General features: G+C 37.5%; 1 protein-coding gene and 1 long non-coding RNA gene across 12 annotated transcripts in view; one reads left to right on the forward strand and one right to left on the reverse strand.

Annotated features, from left to right (window-relative positions):
- Positions 1–26,183, forward strand: part of LOC144580353 (uncharacterized) — a 260,125-nt gene that overhangs the window by 204,892 nt on the left and 29,050 nt on the right. Inside the window, exon 2 of the long non-coding RNA XR_013529729.1 lies at positions 4,594–4,702. This is a non-coding gene — a long non-coding RNA (uncharacterized LOC144580353). The remainder of the gene's footprint in view (positions 1–4,593; positions 4,703–26,183) is intronic.
- Positions 13,106–26,183, reverse strand: part of KCNK2 (potassium two pore domain channel subfamily K member 2) — a 222,172-nt gene continuing 209,094 nt past the window's right edge. For 6 of the 11 annotated variants that reach the window (XM_002760520.7, XM_035280789.3, XM_002760518.8 and 3 more), the window contains exon 7: positions 13,106–15,300. In XM_002760520.7, coding sequence (XP_002760566.1) covers positions 14,983–15,300 — 318 coding nt within the window. In that variant the 3' untranslated portion in view covers positions 13,106–14,982. The remainder of the gene's footprint in view (positions 15,301–26,183) is intronic. The other 5 variants (XM_078356586.1, XM_078356590.1, XM_078356587.1 and 2 more) reach the window with 1 other exon arrangement.

Raw genomic sequence — 26,183 nt, forward strand, 5'->3', positions numbered from 1 at the left:
CTTTTTTCTTTCTTTTTTTTTTTTTGACACAGAGTTTCGCTCTTGTTACCCAGGCTGGAGTGCAATGGCGCGATCTAGGCTCACCGCAACCTCCGCCTCCTGGGTTCAGGCATTTCTCCTGCCTCAGCCTCCTGAGTAGCTGGGATTACAGGCACGCGCCACCATGCCCAGCTAATTTTTTGTATTTTTAGTAGAGACGGGTTTCACCATGTTGACCAGGATGGTCTCGATCTCTTGACCTCGTGATCCACCCGCCTCTGTTAATGTTTTTTCTTACCTAATAATCTAATTCATTGGGATCAGAAGGTAAGCAATTCTTTTCTTGAAATTGGACAACAGAACTGAGGTGTACCTGCAGAGATGATTCTTGGCAGCAGAAGCAAAACCCTGCACAGAATCACACAGATATTTATCCTGATGCCTTTTACAAAATAGTAAGTAATAAAAGGATGCACATTTTATTTCATACTTAATATTCTTTTAAAGAGTGGGAGACATCATTCCTATTTTACCTCTACAGTGAGGTGCAATGATAATTTCTTGCCTGTGGTACAATTTTTTTTTTAGTGAAACCATTATTAATATTCCATGACTTTATAAATAGAATGAAAGCCAAAGAACCTCAGCCTCGGAGTGTCCACAACATAACTATAGCTTACCCTTACATTTTTATCACTCACTTTCTCCCTCAAGCCATAACAAATTACTTCCTTTGGCACAAATATGCTTTTAGTCATAGATGTTAGCTATGAGTCTGCATGGGATCAGGAGTAAGGCCAGGTCAGAATAAAAGTAGGAAAGTTCTGGGCTTGTCTAAGAATGGAGGTACACATGACCTTTTAAATATATTCAACTCAGTCAATCATTGAAAGTCTGGAAAAATGAAAATATTACAAATTCCAGAAAGTCTCTCAGGCCAGCAGAGGCTGTTGAAGTAGGCAACCTCTAGATGGGAACAGGGTGGGAAGAGGTTGTTAGTGCTGAGATATGGTGCTCCAAGTATTGGTGTTCACCAGCAAAACTAGGAAGCAAGGAACCGTCTGCTATCTTTATTCTGGCTTGTCCTCTTGTCCTTTCCCTACTACTCACAGGCCATGTGGCATAAAGTCATTGTGGCAGTCACAGAAGTGCCCCATTCAGATCTCCCATCAAGAAAGCTTGGCATTTGATATATAGCTATTGAGTACCTTTTAGCTTATGAGCCTTTAGCTCTGCTACATTGTTCATACTAGGCTGTGCTTCTGCAGGACTGCCTCTAGGCAGCAGCTGAACATAGTGGGACCATTGACCAATCCTGCTCAATGCAAGATTTCTACAATGACAGCTTTGGTTCGGGGCCTCACACTTTTAAAAGCCAGTCTAGCTACTGCTGCTTCTGAATGTCTAAGATAACAGCCGCAGAGACCAGCATTGAACTCCTAATATGGCATTATTCCTCAAGAAGACCAACTGGCCACTTGGTTATGAGTTGACTACATTGAGCCCCTTCCATCCCATCACTCAGCAGTTTGTTCTCACAGGAATAGATTACTACTCTGAGTACAGGTTTACCATTTCTGCTTGCAAAACCTCAGCAACACCACTATCCAGGGACTTACAGAATGCCAGATCCACAGGCATGAGGTATTACATAACATAATATTTGAGCAAGGAACCCACTTCCCAGTGACAAGCGGGTAGGAGTGGGCTCATGCCCATGACATCAACTTGTATAACGTGCCAGACCATTCAGAAACAGCTAGTCTTATAAGAGTTGAAACAATGATTGAAAATGCAGCCAATGCACCAGCTTTTGGGGAATTAATTTTCAAAAATGAGGTGTTATTTTTTGGGGATGCAGCACATCCATTAAATCAAAGCCTCTATATGGTGTCCCCAGTATGAAGGATACTTGTGTCTGGGAACCAAGGGATGGGAGATGTGATTTCACTTTCCATCATTTACAATGACTGATTGGGAAGTGTTCTGCTTCCTGAATCTGAACTCTGCAAGGTAGTATATCCTGGTCCCCATGGATGACGAGGGAGGTATGCCCTTAAAAGGCACACAAGGGTCCTGTTGGACTACAAGCTTTGGTTGGTGTCAGGGCACTTTGAACTCTGTGTCCAATGTTCAGCATATGAGAACAAGAGACACTATTTTAGTGAGGATAATTGACCGTAATCACCAGGAGAACTTTTAAACAGGAGGAATAGAGGGATGTGTTTGGAACCCAAGTGATTCCATTGTGTGTCTCATGGTACTCACCCAATGTGACTGTAAATGGACCTGAGCAAAACCCAGTGTGAGATGGTTATAATTATCAGGGATTTGGTGCCTTCAGGAGTAAAGGTTTGAGTCATGTCCTTTCAATTTCAAAAGATTTTCAAGTTCTAACTCCTACCTGTGAATATGACCTTATTTGGAAATTGGGTCTTTGTAGATACAATCAAATTAAGATGTAGTCATTAGGGTGTGCCCTTCATCCAGTAGAACCAAACACCACAGGTTCTCACTCGTAAGTGGGAGTTGAGCAATGAGAACACGTGGACACAGGAAGGGAACATCCCCCACTGGAAGGGAAAGGGGAGGAAAAGCATTAGGACAAATATCTAATGCATGTGGGGCTTAAAATCTAGGGGCTGATAGGTGCAGCAAACCACCTTGGCACATATATACCTATGTAACAAACCTGCATGTTGAGCACATGTATCCCAATTTTAACTTCAAGTAAAACTGAAAAATAAATAAATAAAAATTAATTAATTAATTTTAAAAAGAGAAATATGAAAAACACAGAGAGAAGTCCACATGAAGACAGAGGCAGAGATTGGTTCTACAATACCACCAATCAAAAAAATCAATGCCTGGGGCTACTGGAACCTGGAAAAGACAAAGAAGAATCCTCCCCCTGGAGACCTGGAGGGAGCACGGCCCTGCTAACACCCTAATCTCAGACTTCCAGACCCCAGAACTGTGATAGGATAAATGTCTGTTGTTTTAAGCCACAAGTTTGGCATATTTTGTTATGTGACCTTTGAGAAACTAATATAAGTATTTCCTCAAATAAATCTCTTGCATATCTGTCCCTGTTTTCATATCTGATTCTCAGAGAACCCCAAATTTGACCTTTATCCACTAGTAAGGAGATAAATATAATCTGATATGATGACCCATGGAAGTTAGAGAAGAAAAACCTGGGAAGTAAAATACTCCACAAACATTCACTTTCTCCTTTATGTCAAAATCCCATTACCTTCGTTGGCTACATCTCTCATATTAGCTCCTCATAAACCTTCTGGAAACCTTGAGATGAATGAACTCTTACCTCTTCCAAACCTAGTGGTTTCTTCATAATTCTGATGGCATATACCATTTGCAATCTTGTATTATTTTTGTATGTATCTTAAAGAAATTTCATTTAAAACTGGGTGTGTGTTATTTCAAAAATGTTATTAGACTTAAAGCTTAATGTGACGTCCGTCAACAAAAATCAGTAATTTATGTTCAAATAAATGAAAATCTGGGGTTCTGGAATACCTTCTGAGAGCCTGCAGTAATTGTCTGTGTACGTTTTTGGTATAAGGTGGTACATTAGACACATTAAAATATGGGGTGATGAATTTATCGACTCTTTCAAGTATAAGTAATACATAAAATTAATGCCTCTGTTTTATCCACAGTTGTGACTTCTTTTGGTATGTAGTTTTTACTGGGGCATCTATATTCCCTCACATCATTTCTTGATTATTCCAAGTCAACATCTGAAAAATGACTAGCCAGGAACTCTAGAGTGCACCCGCGACACAGAAGGCACTCCGGCAACTGGGGGCATTTTCACTGTCATCACTGCTCTACTCTGCCCAACTGAGCAAACTGAACCAGACAAAAACTAAGTTAATCATTCTTGATCGTCTTTTCTCCTAAAAGCCGTTGTCACATATTTGCCTGAAAGCTGGAAAACAGTGACATACAATATTTGAGTCTATAATAGATTTGACAGACTTGATCCTTAAGGTGCATACCAATTTCTTCCCAGTCTCACATGGCCATTGACACACCACTTGTTATTTACCTTGGGCAAAAAGGAATTGTGGCACTTGTTAAACCTATCACTCATATGCGGAAATGTTTTCTGAGGATAAAGTGTATATATATATATGATATATAATAAATGAATACTTAAATGTTCAGCAACATAGATTGCATTTCCCCTCTGAGAACCAATGTAACCTATACCTCTATAATAACCAGTTTTCCTTTGCTTTTGCAAGATTTACATTTAACTATGCAGGACGGGTTATGAATTATCTGAGGGTAATAGTCTACCCCAAAATTATTTTATTTGCTCATGTTATCAAGAGCTTGAACTTACAATTGAAACCAAATGTGATTTTCTTGATTGTTGAATGAGGTTTAATTGTTTTAATCAGGAGTATTCGTGTCTAGCAGATCTGTGTATATGTGTACTTCCTACTTACCTACTCTTTGTGTATAAGCTTGACTTAATAATTCACTTTTAATGAATAGAGTAAAAGTGGAAGTGAATATATATGACTTTACAAACTGGATCAAAAAAGCACTCTGGCTTCCTGCTTGCTCTCTCTTTCTCAGATCACTTACCTGTGGGAAGCCAGCTGCCATGTTATGAGGACACTCAGGCAGTACTGTGGAGAGCTGCACATGGTAAAAGAACTGAGCCCTCCTACCAACAGCCATATGAGTAAGCCATCTTTGAATTAGATCTTCATGTCCCGCTTTAAGCCTTTATATGATTGCAGACCTGGCCAACAGCTTGCCTACAACCACACGAAGACCCTAAGCCAGGATATCCAGCTAAGTCATTCCCAGTCCTGATCCTTTGATTCTTTGTGCAATAACAGATGTCTAAGTTTCCAAGTATTACGCCACGTTTTAGGGTAATACTATACTATTAACTAATACAGATTCTTTACTGTAGAACTTCTCAAAGCCTTTAAAACCTGTTGGTGTTAGTTGTTTAGGTGTAGGATATAGTGTAATCCAAATTGTTTTTACCACAAAACTTTCTTTCCCCAAAGAATCTTTAAAAATAATGTTTCCTTAAATATTTTTGGGAACAGCTATCATAGAGAATTTTGATAGTTCACAGTAACTTCAACAAGAGATCAGATTCATCTAGTTAATTAAAAATTTCAAAGTGGTCAATTTAGAGAAATTTGGGAGAGTCCACATGCACTTGACTCAGTAGGACATAGAAGTCAAAAACATTCCCAATCTTGGATTTTCAGTGAATTTCCTGCAATATGCAGAGGGCATTGCTACACCTAATTGGCAGAAATTTATCAGAATCTGATTAAATAGATATTTTTCTGTTACAACCCATTGCCATAATAATTCATGAAAATGTATGTCCTTCATTGTAATGTCGGTCATGTTCCATAGCTGGTTGTAAGAAATTATCATGCTGCAAATGTTAAGCCTTTATAATTCAGCTTTGCCATGGGAAGAGAATTTACAAATTAATAGGAAATGTATTATTTGTTTCCCTTCTGAAACTCAAAGGTCCTCATTCTGCTGAAGAAAATTGCTACTTGAATTCAGATGAGATTAAGACCTTTACAGGGACACTACACCATTGCAGCAGGCTTCTTCAGATAACGCATGTGGAAAGGCTCAAAGAGGAATTACATGATACTTTTGTTAAAAGGGTTTTAAAAAAAGTTTATTCCTAGGCTGTTTAACTCCAAAATGCAAACATAGCAGATGGAACTGCTTACTGTCTGACCACTTCCCTTGGTTATAACAGTTGCCCATGGATGAGGCAGTGTAATTTTGGACCACAATACAAGAAAAGGCTTTAATTTCATTCAATCTGAACATAATCAAGGAAGCTCTCTGTTGAGCCCTTGAATTGAGTCAAGCCAACTCAGTGAAACTGCAGGCAACATCGCTAGCTTCCTTTGTTGATCTCATTCTCTTGATTTGAATAACTTTTTGATCTGAACCAATTCTCTAACAGCGTGCCTTAGTTCATGAGTATCTCTCAACTGCATATGTTTAATCAAGTACTCACCTGTTTCTATTCCTGGAGCATGTAACTTCCTCTTGGTTGACATTGCTGAACTCCTGAGACAACATATAGAATAGTTTGGCTCAGTGGTGCTAAACTAGATGTGATTCCCCTCCTCCTTCTCCCCCACCCAGGAAACATTTGGCAATGTCCAGAGGCACATTTTGCTACCATGTCTTGGAGAGTACTACTAGAATCTAGTGGGTAGAGGCCGCTATTACTGCCAAACATTCTACAGTGTATGGGATAACTCTTACATTGAGTATTTTTTTAAAATGTATTTCTGTATTATTAAAAAATGTTTATTTCTCTCACCCTGAACCTGACCTTCTCTTCCAATATATGACTTCTACAGTCATCTTCAAAACAGAGCCTGAGACAGAGATTCAGGTGCACGTGATATTCGGGTGCGTGCACGCTGAAGAAAGAGGGTGAAGGCAACAGGAGAGGGCAGAGGGAGGCTCTAAGCAAAAATGTGGTCTCAGCTAGAATCTAGCCTCAGCCTGGCCTCACAGGGAGCTCTGGAGTGTAAGTCTGCCTTTTGTCAGCCTTATGGCAATTATTGGCTGTGGGTCACCCATGTTGAGGTGGGACCTCAAGCTGGGTAACCTCCCAATGAGGTGGCAGAGAAATGTGCTCCAGAAAACGCAGCAGCTATAAACTGTTAGCATCTAACACTGAGCAGCTGATGATAGGGCTTCCAGCTCAGTAAAGGCAATCTGGCTAAGGCAGCAAGAGTCCACTGGAGCTGTCATGCCTGATTTCATTGATGTTTTTCCAGTTTCGTGCATGAGTTAGTTGTGTTTCTCTTTTTCAAGAAGAGAAGATGTCCTGGTTAAGATTAATAAACCAAAATAGTTTGGCAGAGATAAAAAAATATACACACATATATATGCCTTGCTGATGAAAATTGTTTACCATAAAGAAAATGTACACAGTAATTACCATAGTGCCAGCCAGTAATTCTTGATTAATGTTTAGGTTGAAAATGTTCTCTAAGATCATCATCTTATTTAATTCATATGAGATTTTTTTTGATTTGCAATAAATACATCTAACTTAGATGGGTCATTCACGACTGGGTAAATGTTTAGAAGAGAAGATTTTATTTTTAGCAGTATTAACTATAGCAACTTCAACATCTCATTATTAATATGAAGCTCTTGTAGTATCAGCAATGCCTACATTTGTTTCTTTACCTGGGACCCCCTGACCTGAGCTCATTTGCGTATCCTAACTGTCTATGGAGGGTCTCCACTTTGGTGATCCCACCGGCATCATAACTTCAAAACATCAGTTTCACTCTCAAACTTTCTCTTCCTTTCTGGTAGCCTCATGATCCTAATCCAAGTTGAAGGCACCAGTATCCACCCAGTGCCCCTCGCATGGTTCAGACTCAAATCCCACTCAGGGGCTGATGCAGGGGTCCTCTGACTTCCTGCCAGACATTACGTCCCTCAGCACTGATTGCCACACCATTGCCAAAGTGACTGTTCTACAGCACAAATCTATTCACATCGCTCCCTCTTTTAAAGTTTGAAGTGCCTTTTCACTGCCAAATCTAAACTTCTCAAGAAAGAATCACAATTCCTTCTGAGGAGCCTGGCTGCAGGCCAAAACCTATGTGAGATATTTCAGGCCCAACCATAGGCAATTTCAAAGATTTGCCTGTCAAGACTCATGGGGAAAGGTGCCTTGCCACGTTAGATGTGGTGCACATCCAAAGCATTGGAACTTCCTGGAGGGAGTTGCAATCAGGAACTCAGGCCCAGGAGCTTCCATTTGGAAAGCTCCTTATTGGGGGCCTGGGTTGAGGCACTTTTCTTAACTCTTGACTCAGTAATTTTCAACTCCTATCCCTTTCTTTCTTCCACTTTCCACCCCCAGCCTCCAGAGTCTGTGACAGGCAGGAGCCTTTCATTGGGAACTCCTCAGTGCTGACATGGTTCCCCCACCTGTGCTATGGGTTGTCCGATTCTCACCCAGTGCCATTCTATGGGGAAATATGGAAAACTTGGGAGCCTTTCTCCTGTGTTCTCCCAGTAAGTGAATGAGGCTTGATTGTGACTTTAAGTTTGCCTCTTTGTCCTGCTTGACCCCCTCAACCTCTGGCAGCTAAACACCTTCACCACCCAGCTCCCATCAAGTCTTCTAGCCTCAGTTCCTCTAATGTATATGGGATTGATTATTATTAGTTGTAGTACTAGTAGCATCATTGGCAAATATTTATTGAACCCTTAAAATATTCTAGGAATTGCACTAAACATTTTATGTGTATTTGTTCATTTAAACCTCAGAATAATCCTAAGATTCGGAACTCATCCTCATTTTACATATTAGGAAAATGAGGCATATGGATGTTGACAAACAAAAACCTTGCTTAGGGTGTGGCAGGGCAGAGGGATTAACTCAGGCCCGCTGATTTCACACTGTGTGTTCTTAACCATGTTGCAGTATCATTACACACACGCCCTGCGCAGCAAATTTGGCATGATTTGCTAGTGCCTAATCATGCCAAACTTTTGTGTGTCCTTATATCTTAAATCCAAGAAAATTCTATAGATCTTTCAAGATCTAACTCAGACATGAGTTGCTCATAAAGCCTTTTTGCAACTCAAGTTGATAGTTTTTCCTTCCTCAGAGTACTTGTGCCACTCCTAGTACTCCTTTGCACACCTCATTGTAAGTAATATTTATCACCTTGTATTTTGGTTATTTGTTTTCATTGTCTTACCCATGGCTTGCCATTTCCTAGTCAGCAAACATTGATTTGGCTAAGTATTCTAATGATTGGCACACTGAAGAGTCTTGATAAATGTTGATTTAATAAACCATGAGCAAGATAATATTTTGTTTGCATATATAATTTAATCAGCAAAGAGATTCATACATTTGGATAATTTACTTGTCTATATATCTAGACCTTGACAATATTAGAGTAAGTTTTTCAATGCACGTATAAATTCTAAATGCTGTTCCCAAATGACTGAGAATCAAAATGAGTTATTTAGATATCTTGACAGTATCTTGATGTTGCATCTTACCAATCCTGAAGTACCTGATCAATGACAAAATTTGAATATGGACCAGACAATGTCACTTAGTGATACTTGTTTTAAATTTTTCAATAAAAATCCCAAAACATACAATCTAATGTGAAAATTATTTAAAAGTCTAAAATGTTTTTTAAACAAAGTAGATAGAATGACAAAAAGACTACATATTATTCTCTATTAATTGTATAGTGCAAAAAGGGATAGTATATATAAAATCAAGGTATTTTTATTTAACTGAATGAAATACAGTATTTATGAATTAATTTTAGAATCACACCATGGTAAGTGATTAAAATCTCTATTGAATATTGTTCAAATGTGCCAAATAATGGATTGCTTCCAAGACTGTTCATAAATTTAAGCATGAAAAAGATGGATTTTATTTGGCATGGATAATAATTGTGCATTTAGCTTTCTGCTAATAAAAGGCATCCATTTTACTAGCATTAGTAAATATGTTTCAAAGTTAGTTTCTAAACACATGTTTAAGATTATAATTGAAAAGCCTTGATAGTATCTATTGTGAGTTTAAGTTTACAAATAAAAATAACTTTCTTGCTTATAAGTAGCAAGAGTATATAATAACTAATAAACTTCAAGTCTGTCTAGTTGGAGAATTGGCTTTAATTCATACACATACACACACCCACACACACATATACACACACACACACAAAACACACAATTAATAACTAGTTCCAGCTTATCAGTTAATAGGAGTTAATTAGAGAAATAACTGCTGTTTGTATTTCATTTACTAGTAAGTCATTGGAAGAAGACAGATAAATGGGGAGCTAAGAAAATTTGAGTTATTTATGCAAAAGGAAACTTCAGATGTTTACAACAGTCAAATCCCTGTTTTTATCTTTATTCATTCATTTATCATGTATTTATCGAGCACTTATTACATGTACTCTGCTAGTATCCGGGAATAAAATATTAAGCTAAAACAAATGAATTACATTCTAGAGATGCAGACATATAATTAATATTAATCATTATGCATATCTTATCATAAACTGAAGGAAAGGAAAAAGGTTTTGTAGCACATATTACAAAGTTACCTGAATTGGTGTTAAGGAAGGCTTATTAAAGAAAGTGATAGTGTTGCTGGGTTCTGAAGGATGAGTAGGAGTTTTTTAGGTGAAAAAGGTTAAGGAGTAAAAAGAGAGTGAGCATTCCAGGTAAAGGGACCACATCAATATCACCTAATGACAGAAAGGAGAAATCTAGTGGAGCTGGAGTTCAGAGAGGTAGAGAGGGATACAAGATGAGTCTGGAGGTGGTGGCATAAAGTAGGCTAAAAGAAGGCCTTGTAGACAATTTGCAAATTTAAAAGGAACTCTCTACCATCGATGATGAGAATAAAATGATACAAAAGCAGTTGAGTGAAGGGAAAAGATGGCATTGACTTGGATTAAGGCAATGGCTATATACAAATTCAAAACATATTTAGGTTACAAGTCAATAGCTTGGTAATAGGTGAAGATAGAGTTGAGGAAGAGAAGAAGATATCAAGGATGACTTGCCCAGCCAGATGAATGGCTGTGCTATTCACTGAAATAGATTACACTAGAAGAAGGCCAGGTGTGAGGAAAGATTATGAGAGTCTTGGTTCTGATGAGGTGCCTTTTAAGATTGAAGATGCTCATGTGAGTTAGCTTGATGAATCTGGAGCAAGAAATCCAAGTCTAAAGGTGCAAAATCGGCAGAATAGACTAGGCAGTGAGCTTTTGGTGACTGTACAAAAATACTTTGAAAAGGAATGCCAGAAAAAAGAAAAAATAGTTGTAAATTGAGAGAAGCCTAACACAATTAAAACTCTTTGTAAAGCTAATTCTAAGAAAACAATAAATGGTTTTATAAATATTAGAAATTGTAAAAGCTGGGGTTTAGTGAACAGAATCAAGTCAAAAAAAAAAAGCAAGACGAAAAACTCCTGGTCCTTAAAAGCAATCTCTGTCTTTCAGGAAGGGGTAACTGAGTTACGGTTAGGGAGGTATCATGTATGAAACAAGAGGGGAAAAAAATCTTTGGAAGGGTAGTGAGGGTGGCTGGAAGAAAGAGAAAGCAAGTAGAGTTTATGAAGCTTTCCCCATATTAAGATAACTATGATTGTTTACCCTTAAATATTTCTTTCAGAAAGAACCAGGTTATCCCAGTCTATCTTGGAACTGACACATGAGCGTATGCAAGGCCAGTTTCACTATGAGAGAAAATTTTATTTTATCATTTTATTTATTTATCTATTTATTTATTTCTGAGACAGAGTCTTGCTCTGTCGCCCAGGCTGGAGTGCACTGGTGTGACCTCTGCCTCCTGGGTTCAAGCAATTCTCCTGCTTCAGCCTCCCAAGCAGATGGGACTACAGGCAAGTTCCACCACGCCTGGCTAATTTTTTTATATTTTTAGTAGAAATGGGGTTTCACCATGTTGGCCAGGCAGGTCTTCAACTCCTGACTTTAACGGTCCACCAGCCTCGGCCTCCCAAAATGCGGGGATTATAGGGATGAGCCAGCACACCTGGCTAGTTTCGCTATGAGAGGAAGTTTAAGTAAACTCATACTAAAACAGATATCACACATTAATTGTAATGTTATGAATATTCAAATAAAAAACCCTTTAGTTTATATAAAAACAAAGTCATACTTACATTTTAATAAGAAATGCAAATCACAAATAAGTTACGATTTTACTAGACCAGCAAGAATTAAAAACAACAAAAAAAGACAATTTGATCTAGACCTCTAATTCTTAGAAATAAATAGCTATTTCAAATCTTCAGAGTGTCTAAATTTGCATTTCGGTATTCCATCTAAAATTTCCTTAAGTCTCTTTGAACTTTTAGCTGTAAGAGTCAAATACTTCTACTTATTTTTGGCACAGAACTTATGGGATTTAGTCTTTAATGTCATGTGTTCCTTAAAAATTTGAGAAATAAACAAAGCCCTACACACTATTCTTTCTTTTTTCGTTTTGAAGGCCAAGAAGTATGTCCTTCAATTCCCTCTTGGCTTCAGAAGTTTTACTTTCTTCTGCATTACAAGAGTCAAATATTATTGGAAAACAAGGTGTATCCCATGAACTATGTAGCATAGTATATAGATCTATGTAAGAAACTGAAGGAACTCCAAAAGATCCACTTTTACATTTAGCAGCTATGAGGTTGGATAGAGAGCATATTCTAGAATCTACATTTAGGGTTATAGATTAAGGAGTCCCTGATACTTTCTGGTCTAGTTTTTTTTTTTTCAAATATCTCTCCAGGAAAAACTACTCACTCTTATACTGGCCTAAAGGAAAAATTAACTCACTAGAAAATTCCAGATTTTGTCAAAATCTTTATCAAGTTTCTCCCTACAAGAAGTAAACAAAATACAGCAAAAAAAAAAAAAAAAATAGTGATTTCAGTTCATATAATACACACTTTTTAAAAATTCCCCTAATCCTAAGGATAATGTTGGGGGCTAGTTTTAGAATACTTACTGAGCATCAAGTTGTTTAGGAATGAATCAATAAACTTATGCAGGATATGAACAAGTAAGTAGTCCAAATACTTGTGCTATAATATAAGGCCTAGAAGATTGGTTGGTAACTGCCTTCTTTAGACTTCAGTACCACCAGGATGCTTAATTTGTTTTTCTGACCAAAAAAAAAAAACATTCAGGGACCTGTATTCAGCATTCAGTGTATGTCAGTGTCAAGACAAGGTTTAACAATGATAAAATATGACATAAATAGATGGGAATATAATAGAAACAATCTTTAATCTATGTGCAATTTCAAGTATCTTATTTCAAATATGAATTTCAGTATGTTTGGTTTTAATGACTAGCCACTGAGGAAAAGAGTCTGCACGTATTTAGAAAGGGTAGTATCTATCAATGCATCAAAAATATTTCTTAAATATTTTGAATAAAGAGGCAACAAAAAAACTCAGCATGAAAGTAACACTTGGAGTTCTACCTACCTAGATCGTATCTAAATTCTCAACAGCAAGCAGGAGACTCAGAAAATGTTCACTTTAATTACAAACTTTATTTGTCAATACAATTCACAGTTTATACATGGTGCATTCCACCATATGAATTTTCGGAACAGTTATTTGAGAAAATGGGTGTAGCTTTCTTTCTAAAAGAGCCTGACTTTCTAAAATTTTGGTTAGAATTTTTTTTAACTTTATAAAAGTACCTTTTACAAGTTAACTGAATATTTACAATTTCTAGCTTAAATTTAAATTTTGGAAAATAAGCATCTATTAGTTTTTTTTTTAAGATTCTGCATTTATTTTTTAAGACTGTTATCTGAATGCCACTTATTCAGATACAGCTCCCACACCCCACACCAAAAAGTAAAAGAAATCAGTTTTGCAATTATATTTAGGGAAATTATTTTCTTTCTGCATTTTAAAAATTATATATATACAACGTACAGCAGATCTAAGTATGAAAATAAAGGAGAGGGTAGCAATTTACGGGTGTATTTACTGAATTTTTTCTGAATCTTGGAACCATCCAAAGAATTACAGGATATAAAATTAAACTAAAAAGAATAATCAGCCTCTTTTATGTAAAAAAAAAAAAAAAAAAAAACACAGCAAACTCTCAAAATTTAAATTGTGCTATAACAGCTTTTTCTCTAATGTCAGAGATGAATTATGCCTGCAATCTGCATTTTTCCATGTGCAAAGTCACAGTGATCCCAACTTCAACTTCTGCCCTCACAGCCAAATCACAACTCCAAAGGTACACCCACGGAAGGCGAGGACTGTGCCCTGCACTCACCACTGTGCCACCTCCTCTCTCTGGCAAAAGTCACCCAAGGAAAAGAAAGTTACATAAGCCTTTCATACATCAAAAAGCAATTAGAAGCTGGCAGTATACTGTTTATTAGCAAATACTTGTAACACATTATTTTGCTATTTTCTTTCCATCAGAATGATAATTCACACCCAGTGCTTTTAACAGTCTTCTTCTGCCAGGTCATTTATAGATAGATTTTCTTCTTCTGACTTTAAAAAATGTATAGTTATTAATAAATGGTAAATTCCAAATACTGCCAGGAAAAAGGGATTGTTTGGGAGCAGCCAATTTTACCAGCCTGGTCATGATTACAGTGTAAATATGTACCACTGGTACCTGAGTCAAATAAATACTCAGAGGGGCTACCTCTGCACCTCATTTCTCTGCAGTGCCTTTAACGCTAGGCAACGCTGAGTGTTGCTTCAATGTCCATCTAATTTGGCATCTATTTCTTCTTCGGGCATCATCACTTCAGTCATTTTACACACTGTTTCCAGCAAGGTATGGTATTCAAACGGGAGAACTGGGGTAAAAGACTGCAGAGGTGAGCCTAGGGGTGGGGGCAGGGAAGGAGAAACCACACATTAGCTAGAGAGGTTCTGTTTCTTCATAAGATAAGGCACTGACTGAAAATTTCTTAGGTAAAAGGCTGCATAAGAATTTCTTGTCATTTACAAAAAAAAAAAAATGTCATCCATAAATGGTCCATATCTAGGCTCAGTTAGGTAGACCCTGAAAAGTTAAGGACTGATCCCTCAAAGCTACATTGTTACCAGAAACAATTCTAATTCATTCTGAGGCCTTATGGCACATTAGGGAAAGAGAGAGGAAAACAGTCTGGGCACAAAAAGGCATCAGACATTGCTTGTCATTCCACTCATCAAAGAAAGTGGACCAATCAACAAGCATCATCAGAAAGAAAGTGCTGGCTCAGAATTCCAAATTTTCTTGATGGTAGATGACCATGATGGGTGTATCTATTTTGTTCCCCTTTGAGCTCATGCACAATTTAAAAAATGCTACCAGCAACAGTCATAAAGAGCATAGAGAAGTCCTCACCTATGGCTATGCCTAAGGTTCTTCAAAGAGAGGGCTATTTAATGTTCTCAATCACAGCGATCTCTTCGCCAGCACAGTGTGGCGTCAAACCATTCAGATAGATACTCTCAGTCTTCAGTAAGGGAGGCAAGACATCCCTCTCGCTGGTCAGGTGGTTCACTGACAGGGTCCTCCTACAAGGAGTCAGCTCCTGGTTGTGGTTTCCAGCCAGTTCTGCCGAGAGCTTCCGCTTGATGGAGGTGGCGCGCTGGAACTTGTCATAAATCTCCACACTCAGTCGCCTCCTGGTTTCTTTGAATTCGGCTGTAACGTTAGCTGTCCACTCAGCAGCATGTGCTCTGAACTCTCCCACCTGGAGCATACAAGAAGAGAAAAGATAAAGGTGATCAACATGCCAATCACCATTTTCTGTGCTTTATCTTCCATTCATTTCATTTTGGGATTTTAAAAAGAAGAGTGGAATAATCTTTTGCAGCAGTGGTGGTCTGAGAATTGATGAAATTAGGCAGGGTGTACATAGCATGATTCTATATTATATAGATATGGCTCTAAAATTAATCTATGCACTTAAACTCTATGAATCAAATTGTATTTCAGGGGCTCTAGATGTGCTTGTTTTTTATACAGGAATCTGTTGAAATTTCTGATGCTGTGAAAAGGCAATCTCTAGGTTTTTAAAAACATTTTGAGTATTTTTTTTCATTTCTATCTAATTTCAAGAAGTATTTGAATGTAGAAAAGGCAGTAAGATATAATGGAAGGAGGAAGGCAGAAAAACAGTTTGCAGTACGAACCCAGGCGACCTTGGTTGGTTCTGAAAACAGTGAGGCTGTTTGCTCAGATTTGAACCAATTTTTCAGAGATCAGAAATGGCGAGTGCAAGAGCTTTGTATCCAACCTCATGTTAGTCATTTAGGAATTCTCTCCTTCCTAAATTAGCAACAAAATATTTTGTTTCTGCTTTCAGGGAATGCAAAGAATAATAACTGGCAAGTCCACCTTGAGGCCCAATTGGGAAACAGTTAAGCCCAAGGCAGTTTCTCAATAAATGTTTGTGGAATCCCTGAAGTTACTCAAGCTGTGAGCTGCCATCTCCTCAACTGTAGAATAGACATCTTCACAGTACACACCTAACAGGATGTCTGAGCTAGTGAACTTTACAAACTGCAAGATTTTATGCATTTTTTGTTATGTAGTTCTCTTTTGAGAATTAAAGAAAAAATTTTTGCCATGTCCTAAGCATGTGTATAACAAAGCATATGTTATATATATGCTTTGTTATATACATGTTATCTACATCTTTGACTTCTTTCAAAACTTGTTCATAGGTTTGTGTCCTAAAACAGAAACTATGACCAATCCTATGGGAACCTTTATAATCCTCTTAACTAACCAGAATTTCATAATCTAGACTATCACTTGGAATAATCCCTATTAAGAAACAACTCCTCCATTTTCTTCTAGCACTCTGGCTTCAGTTTCAAACCCACTGAACTCATTTCGTAAGTAACACAGGCTCTCCCTTGCCTCACAAGCAAATAACTATGGCTCTGTTTAATGTATTTAATTTTTGCTCTCTTGATTTTTGTTTCAAAAAATCAACGTGGGATATATAACTGATAGTGTCTAAATGTTTACACTTATCTGAATTATTGGAGGAGACAGATATGTATATATATTACAATATGATGTGTACATATACTTGGAAAGCCATAGGTGTGTGTGTATGTGTGTGTGTGTGTGTATGTGTGTGTGTGTGTGTGTATCTGTGTACTCAAAAACAGAAATGAAACTTCAAGTATCCAAGGCAGATAGGAGGATGGTACACGGCAAATCAACTCTTTTTTATCCACACATAATCACACATACATATTTGGGGATCTACTTTTTATTTTAACAGGACTTTTATTTCCTATTTATCCTGTCCTAACAAGAAATAATTGCTTGATATCTAGCAAAATCAAGCTTTCCTTAACCACTGAGGCAACTTATGGGAAGTTTGCTGGGAAAAAGGTGCTAAATCTACAGGAATTTATCCTGGAGATACTTACTGTTCCTATAAAGGACCCTCTCCATCTATGCTTAGCTATATAACTGATTACTAAACATGTAATTCTGTTTGGGGGACTCCCAGGTTAGGAAAGGACAGTACCTATCAGTGGTAATAAACACCCAATCATTCGGATTTGGCTCCCTGCAAATTCCGTACACACTTACAAATAAACCCTCCTACACTTTATATTATTTTTCTATTTTTTACCTAAGTCATGTCTCAAGTCTTGGGGCACTGTCAGAACTGATGGAGCTAAAATGAGATCTATTCTATCAGCTTTATTTTGGTTACCACCAGCCTCTTACCTCACAGCCAATCTTTCATGAACAGAAGGGCTGTGGACTTTCACAGAACCCGCCCCCGCTTTACTTTGATAATGGTCTTCTTTTTTTGTTTTATCTTAAAAAATGCTTTTTTTCTTTTTTTTGAGACTGAGCCTTGCTCTGTCGCCCAGGCTGGAGTGCAGGGGTGTGATCTCGACTCACTGCAACCTCTGCCTCCCAGGTTCAAGCCATTCTCCTCCCAAGTAGCTGGGATTACAGGCTCCTGCCACACCCACCTAATTTTTATATTTTTGGTAGAGACAGGGTTTCACCATGTTGGCCATGTTGGCCTTGAACTCCTGACTTCAGGTAATCCACCCACCTAGGCCTCCCAAAGTGCTAAGATTACAGGCACGAGCCACCTGTGCCCAGCCTTATCTTAAAAAATACCTTTTTCATATAAAAGTAATAGGCTTTGTGCATCAAGATTCAAATGTTCACCTATTTATTTGCTAATTTTCTGTCTTTTCTAATGAGAATGTAAGTGCTATATACATCCTCAGCATCTAGAACCTAGTATGTAGCACATTTCCAATAACTACCTGTTAAATGAATAAATATATCAGTAGAAATGCACGTACTCTGTAAACTCATACCACAATAATAGCAATTAGCAGTAGTATTTATGCACACATGCTATCAGTTGTTTTTCTTCTATCTGTATACACTAATCTTACTTTCTGCCTCTTCCATCTCAATTATCATCAATATTTTGCAAAAAAAAAAAAAAGGTCTTATAGTACACGCATTGTTTTGTACATGGTTTTTTTCCTTGTCCAATTTTAATCCTTTTTCCACGTCAGTACTCATTATTTCAGCTCATAGTTTACATCAGCTGCCTGGCACTCCCCAAGGATAATGGCTGTGGCATGATTTAATCATTCCCCTATTGGTGAACATTTGGATAGATTTAATCTTTTTAGCTATTAAAAATAACACTTTGGTGAATATTCTTGTACCTATATCTTTGCACATGTGTACAAAGTATTACTGCAAGTGGAAACACTGGGTCAAAAGGCATGAGTATCAATATGGCTTGGCTGTGTTCCCACCCAAATCTTGTCTTGAATTGTAGCTCCTATAATTTCTACGTGTCATAGGAGGGAACCTGGTGGGAGGTAACTGAATCATGGTCAGGGGTGTCTTTCCCATGCTGTTCTCATGATAGTAAATAACTCTCATAAGAGTTGATGCTTTTATAAAGGGGGGGTTCCCTGCATTCACTTTCTTGCCTGCTGCCATGTAAGAAGTCCCTTTGCTCTTCCTTGGCCTTCCGCCATGATTGTGAGGCCTCCCCAGCCATGTGAAACTGTGAGTCCATTAAACCTCTTTCCTTTGAAAACTACCAAGTCTCACGTGTATCTTTATTAGTAGCATGAGAACAAACTAATACAGATATTTTTTGATTTTGCAAACACTGTGAATTTTCTGTCTGATTTTACTGTACTGGCAGAATAATGTGCTGGAACTAGACCTCTAAGTTTGAATTCTGGCTCCACCACATATTCATTGTGTGTCTTAGGCCAAGTTTTTTAACTTCTTTAGCCTCCGTTTCTTCTGTGAAATGGGGAAAACAATAGAATCCTCCCTATAGAGTTGGTATAACAAATAAGTTAACATACTGAAAAGAGCAACACCAAGCACATAGCAGGTACTAGATACACATCAATTTTACACAATCTCATGACATAGACCTGTATTGCCAGTAAGAGTCTTTTTTATTATGGATGTTTACTGAGCACTATTTTTAGACTCAGAATTCCCAGCAGCCTCACCATTTCCTTTCTGCACACTTAGATGTAACCTCTGCATTTTTGTAGTGAAAGGCACCTTATCATTGACACCCACATAGAAAGTATTCTAAATATTTTAATCATCTCTTCATTACAATTTGAATCTTAAGTGGTCCCGATAAGTTGGACAAAGAATGAAAACTTTTCTTAGACTTGACTGAATTCTCTTGAGAAGTTTCACAAAGTCACTGTGATCTCACGGGTTGCACCTGGCAAACATACAGGAACCAGGAACATGTAGAGTCGAGTGCTTCTACAAGCTAGTGATTCCTGCCAATTGGGAAAAGGCTGAATGCAACAAAAGCTCAGACTTGTTGAAGTCCATCAATTATTATTAATACTTTGTTATCTTTAATTGCATTCAATTTCTGTCAGAGGCTGGTATTTTTGTCGAGTTTAGACACATTTTTTTTTATCATTTCTCTAGAATTTCCAGAGGTTGGAAAGTAAACTCTGCAGGTCATAAGAGCTGTAGTAACAATCTGTCAGAAACGGGGCAGAACAGATGGAGAGATGAATGGGAGCCTCACCTCCTAGCTCTATAACCGCATTCTATGTGCCCACAGCCATGCATTTAACCTTTTTTGAACTTCGGATTCCTTATCTATAAAATAGGGATAATAACCTATTTCACAGGACAAACAAACAAGATATATATACAGCCAGGAGCTACGTAATGATTTTTTTGGTCTGCATATACAACAGTGGTACAATAAAATTATACTACTGTATTTTTACTGTATCTTTTCTATGTTTAGGTATGTTTAGATACACAAATATTTACCATTGTATTACAAATGCCTGCAGTATTCAGTATAGTAACATGCTGTACAGATTCGTAGCCTAGGAGCAATAGGCTATACTATACAGCCTATGTGTTTAATAGACTCTACCATGTAGGTTTGTGTAAGTGCCCTCTACGATGTTGGCACAAAATGGTACAATTGCCTAATGCCACATTTTCTGAGAATACAGACCATCTTTAAGCGATGCATGACTGTGCATATATGTATGTGTGTGTGTGTATATATATATATGTATATATGTATCTGTGTGTGTGCATATCTGTGTGTATTCTCAAAATATAAGGGGCTACACAATTATTAATTATGATAATAGGTGAAGACGATGTAGTTTGCCATGGGTACTTTAATTATTTATTACTTCTAAGGCCTAAATATCTTTTGCAGTAGTGCAGGGCAAATTCACGCTATATAGAAATCTACCCTATAGCAGGTTACACTGGGGTGAGGATACACTGCCTCAATTTCCTAAAGATACTGAAAACAATACATTAACTCATAAAAGTATGGTCATTTTGGTAAACTCGCTAAACCAATGATAGTAGCTGTTCCTTTTTTCAAAAAAAAATGTTTTCTTTCTTTTTTTAACTTTCTTTGTTTTGAGATAGGGTCTCACTCTGTCTTCCTGGCTGGAGTACAGTAGCACGATCATGGCTCACTGCAGCCTTGACCTCCTGGGCTCAAGCAATCCTTCTGGCTTAGCCTCCCAAGTAGCCAGGATTATAGTGCATGGCACCACAGCCAGCTAAATTTAAAAAAAAATTTTAACAGAATCTCCTGAGTTGCCCAGGTCGGTCTCAAACTTGTGAGCTCAAAGCTTGAAAAGCAGGAGAAAAAAAAGAGAAAAACAGAATCCCTCAAAAACTAAAGCAAGGCAAGAAAGAATTAATTATTCACATTCCCCTGCCAAAAAAAAAGAAAAGAAAAAATCTTGAACTTATAAGATTATAGTAGGGATATCTAATCCTTTGACTTCTCTGAGCCACACTGGAAGAAAAAGAATGGTCTTGGACCACACATAAAATACACTAACAATAATGATAGGCTAATGAGCTAAAAAAATTGCAAAATATCTCACAATGTTTTCATAAAGTTTACAAATTTATTTTGGGCTGCATTCAAGGCCATCTCCTGGGCTGCATGCAGCCCATGGGCCATGGGTTGCACAAGCTTGGTTTATAGCAATGTAGTCATTATTCACCAAATAACACATAATCTCCTAATGTACAGACTCATATATTTTATGGGTGATAAAATTTTCTATTCAAACTTTAAAGATGCATTTTCTGTTTTCAAAGAAATTCAAAAATAAGTTCCTGAGAATATCACATTTATATAAGTAAAATTTTTTCTTAATGGAAATAATGCTTCTGGTGTTCTGGATAATTAAAACTAATCCTTGTGCGTTAAAATACTTTTGCTTCGACGGATTTTTATCTAAAAAACATCTCTCAGCAACTTAAATAGTATTTCATCTTCCTATAACCAAGCAATCTGCATTATTAAACCAAGCTGAGGACAAAAAGTGAGCAAAACAGCTCCAAAAAATCACAATGAATGTTCCTACAGGTCACGTAATTTACGGAAGAAAGAGGTCTTTACTGGAATTTCATATATTCTTAATTTTTATAGGATGCTCACAGCCCAGGTGATCTGATTTATGAAAGAAAAGGAAGGAAATGAAGTGCTATGCATAAACAGGGACTTGTTCTCTGACTCTACTGGAACTGTTCTCATCTACTTCACCAAGTTCTCTGTCCTCAACTCGCCGGATCTTCACAGCTGCAAATGGCACTGCTCCGTCCCTCCCAATCAGTGCTCTTAGCTTCCGAGTCAGCACACTCTCATGGTTGTTGTCTTACTGTTCAGGTCAATTTTCTCAATCAACTTTGTAGCTTCATTTTCTTTTACCCTCCTCCTTAACTACCTTTGTTCTGCAGGGTTCTATTTTCATTCTCCCCGGATAATTACATCCTTCCGATGTTTCAATTACCATCTATTTGCTGATGACTCCCAAATCCATATTTCTAGGTCAAATCTTTACTGAATTCTGCATCTGTATAACTGACTGCTTATTAAGCATCTTCACTTTCGATGACTCCCCGGCATCTCAAACTTAACATGTCCCTAATTGAAATCATTTAACTTCTGGGTTTTTTTTTTTTTTTTTTTTTTTTTTTTTTTTGAGATGGAGTCTAGCTCTGTCACCAGGCTGGAGTGCAGTGGTGCGATCTCGGCTCACTGCCACCTACACCTCCCAGGTTCAAGCAAGGTGGGACTACAGACACGCACCACTCCTGCCTCAGCCTCCTGAGTAGCTGGGACTACAGATGCGCACCATCGTGCCCAGCTAATTTTTTGTATCTTAGTAGAGACAGGGTTTCACCATGTTGGCCAGGATGGTCTCTATCTCCTGACCTCATGATCCGCCCACGTTGGCCTCCCAAAGTGCTGGGATTACAGGCGTGAGCCACTGCACCCGGCCCATTTAACGGCTTTTTTTTTTAATAAGAAAGCTTTATATCATATCATGGAACCACTAAGTTTCCTAAGTTGAACTTCAGTATAATCCCTTGCTCCTCCTCTTACTAATCTTATATCAAGTTCTTATTCAAATCTATTCATTAAATCAAATCTTACATCCAACTCCAATTCTTGCTTATTTACCTCTTTTCCTCTCAATTCCTTCACTTTCCATTCCTATTGTCAAAATTGTTGAAGGTCCACCATTTTGTCTCAACTGTGTTACTTCTGTGGTCTGCTAATCAGTTCTGCTGACTTAATTCCCTCTCCCCTCAAACGCATTCTCCACACAGCAGCCAAATTGCCCTGTAATGAACACACATTCCTAGTACTTTCACCTGCATAAAACCAATTGATTCCTGTTTCACTTACAATAAAGTTCCAACTCTTTATAGTGGCTCATGTAATGTAGTGGTTAGCTGCTGTTTCAGCCTCGATTTTAATTATCATCATCTCAAACTCCACTTTGGGGGCCATCCCAAACGTTTCTTTTATTTCCTCAAAATTCTACTCTTTACCTATTATTCTCTCTGTCCAGTCCCTGTCTTAAATATTCCCTACTAAACTGGACATCGTCATGGAGCCATCTCTCAACCCCCTAGAATACATTAGAATCATCTGCTAGTTGTGCCCATACCGCTCTGGACTTTCCTAGCATTACTGCTCAACACAATTTATTACAATTATTAGTTTCATTGCTCTCCCGACTTCATGACGCTAGAAAGAATATGTCTGCCATATTCTATTCAGTATTTCCAGTGCCTAGAAGAGTGTACATAGTGAGAATGCAGTCAGTATTTGTTGGACAAATACATGGGTAAGTGAATAAAGGGCAAACGAATCAATCATATTTTTGATACACAATTCAGTACAAAGAATCTGCTTCCTGGTTGACTGATGGGATAATCTTGATCCTCTCAGCAGGAAGATGCAGCCGGTGGAAAGCACTGACTCATAGCCATCTCTATTCATAGTAAAGGTCCAAAATATGTTTCCTCAAACTAAGGTTTTAGTCACTGCAGAGACTCCTCAGCATTCTAAGAAGCCTATGATGCTAATATCTCATTCTCAAAGTGAAGAACGTCACGCCTATTGTATATATAGATCCTTTAAATCAGAATTTTTTTTTCTTTCTCCTCACCAGCCCTCTAACTCTTTTCACTTCACTCACCACTTTTTATGGGAGTACCTCGCCAGACTATTCCAGAACCTGGGCTTTATCATCTCTACAGAATGCAATCTTTGAAGTTAAAGAAAGGTTAACAATTTCACTTTAGAAGAATCACTAACATCTTCCTGTGCAACTACAAATATTAATCCTCTGATAGTTTTTCAATGGAGCAAAGTCTCATTATTTCAGAGTTCGAGAATCTGCCTCCTAATAACGTTTCCAAACCTTACAGTCCTCAGGTTATCTAACGTATCTCAAACAATGTCAAGAAGGCCCTTGTCATGGTGGTAACAATTTAAAAACAAGCACTTGCCATATTTCAACATTTTTAGAGCAATTTTCCTGAAGTACATAAGATTGATAGGATATAGCCTGAGAAGGATGAAAGTTCTCTATTCTAGAAGTTTGCAATTTATGAAGTTTATAGTAAGCTCATTCATAACCATAAAAAACACTTATTATTCCATTGACTCCAGTCAGCTACATGGCCGATTTCTTGAAGTTAAGTACAACTGCTCTATTTCTTATCAAGTTCAACCATCCTTCCCCTTCCTTCCCTCTCCACACTGGAGTATACTGAGTATAGGAATTTAATAAGTTGCGTCTTCCCAACTAGATGGTAAGCCTAATGACAGAGACTATGCATTCTGTCAATTTCTTCTCCTCATAAAAGTACCCAACATGGTAATTTGAATAGACCAGGCTCCTACACACATTCTGACTGGTGAGAGAACTCTGTGACTGTTGACTGACACAGCCTTCCTCCTGTACAAAACACGCCAGAGCTTTCACATAAAGGTGATGCCTGCATAGGTTCTCTACCAGGGTGTGTTGGTACAACCTGAAGAGAAAGCAACTTATAAACCAATTTTAATCAGACGAAAATCTTCATGTCCTTTTATAAAAGTAAATAATGTATAGAAGTTAATTCTGACCATGAGTTTCCAGCAAAGGAAAAGGTAAGTAATAAGAAGATATTCTTTGAGACATATTTTGAATAGCATAATCTTGAAGCTAATAAAAGTCATGTATGAGGTCAGTGTTTATGAGAAACCAGTCAGCTACAGAAACCATTTTCTACTGCTATGGTTGTATTAAGTAAAGTGATAAAGAAAATAAAATTATATTTTTACCAGCTGATTACAGCTGTATGAAATAATGGATGCGTATAAGCAAGGAGATGCAGAGTATATAAAAATGGAAACTATGGATTTTAGAAATTACCTATTGAGTATCGATTACATGCCATGTCCTGGGCTTAGTGTTGGCTTTCCTGAGGTAAAAAGTTATTTAAGTAGTATTTTTATTCCCTTTTAAGTCTCCCTTTACTGGTGTTATATTATGTAGTACACAGCATATCCAGCCCTAAATAAACCTTGTGGAGACAGTGTTCTCTATGGGGTGCTATTTATTGGCTCAACACAACCTAAGTATCAGAATTGGGCTGTGATTGCCTCTAGGCAATCTGATTCAGCTATCACAGTAAAAAAATACCTTGAAGAAGGCATTTAATGTTCAATGTTGTAAAGATATTTAACAATGATTGAGAGTATTTGAGTCTGTATTTCCAAATCATAAAAAGTGTAATTTATTATATTTTACTACACACGCATGTGTGATAAAGGGTAGTTCCTTGGCCTGACTTGCTTGTTTGCATAATGTTTTCACTTCTTTAAGTTTCCTTGACTCTCTCTAGGTCTACTCCACGTCACTGGAGTAGTGATTTTCTTGTCACAAAAAGTGTAACATGATTTAAAGAAAATTTTCAGTCTTTTCAGTTTGAAAAAAAACTGGCATTGCATTTTTTAAGTGTTTAGTATTTATCAACTGCATTTCTAAGGAGATCATTTACCTCCAAACAACTCTGCAAATTTCCTATTTTTTGCAAGAAAGTAAAGCCAATTTATGAGGAACAGTACTTCTTGATTCTTTTGCTCTCTGATGTTTTTGAGCTATGCCTCTGTGACAGGAGGAGGTGTCATCCTACCATAACTTTTGATAAGAGAATAGTGTCCAGGGTCAGTTTCATCTAAAAATGTTTTCTCCACGTGGCAGAAATGAATGTCTCCCCTCTAGCTGAGGTTACCTAGAATTTCGCTGATGAAGAGTAGCTAATACCCAGGAGGTTCTCCAATTTGAGATAACGCTGTTGCATGAGTCCTGTTTTCCATAAAATTCAACAATCACCAAGAAATTGAACATTGTTTCATTTTAAATATGCTGCTTAACTTACTTATAGAAACTTAGAAAACTCCTCAAATTTAGACTAATTCTAAACAAAATTATTTATTTTGCTCAATTATCGATTTACAGGCTTGGTCCTTCTGAACAAGTCTTCAGCACTTCCATGCATTTCCATACATTAGAAAACCTAATATTCTCTGCTTCGGCTTTTTTACCTAGCCTACCTTCCCCAACTCATTGTGAGCTTTGAAATCCTCCAATACTCTTTATAGAGTTTTGATTTATGGTCATGAATAAAAGTGTAAAAAATCAAAATTTTTTAGTATTCTAAATAGTCCATCTCCAAAAGATGAGTGTCCCAACAGCATTATTGCAATTATTTGTA

The sequence above is a fragment of the Callithrix jacchus genome, chromosome 19 (genome assembly GCF_049354715.1).
Source record: "Callithrix jacchus isolate 240 chromosome 19, calJac240_pri, whole genome shotgun sequence".
Lineage (NCBI taxonomy): Eukaryota > Metazoa > Chordata > Mammalia > Primates > Cebidae > Callithrix > Callithrix jacchus.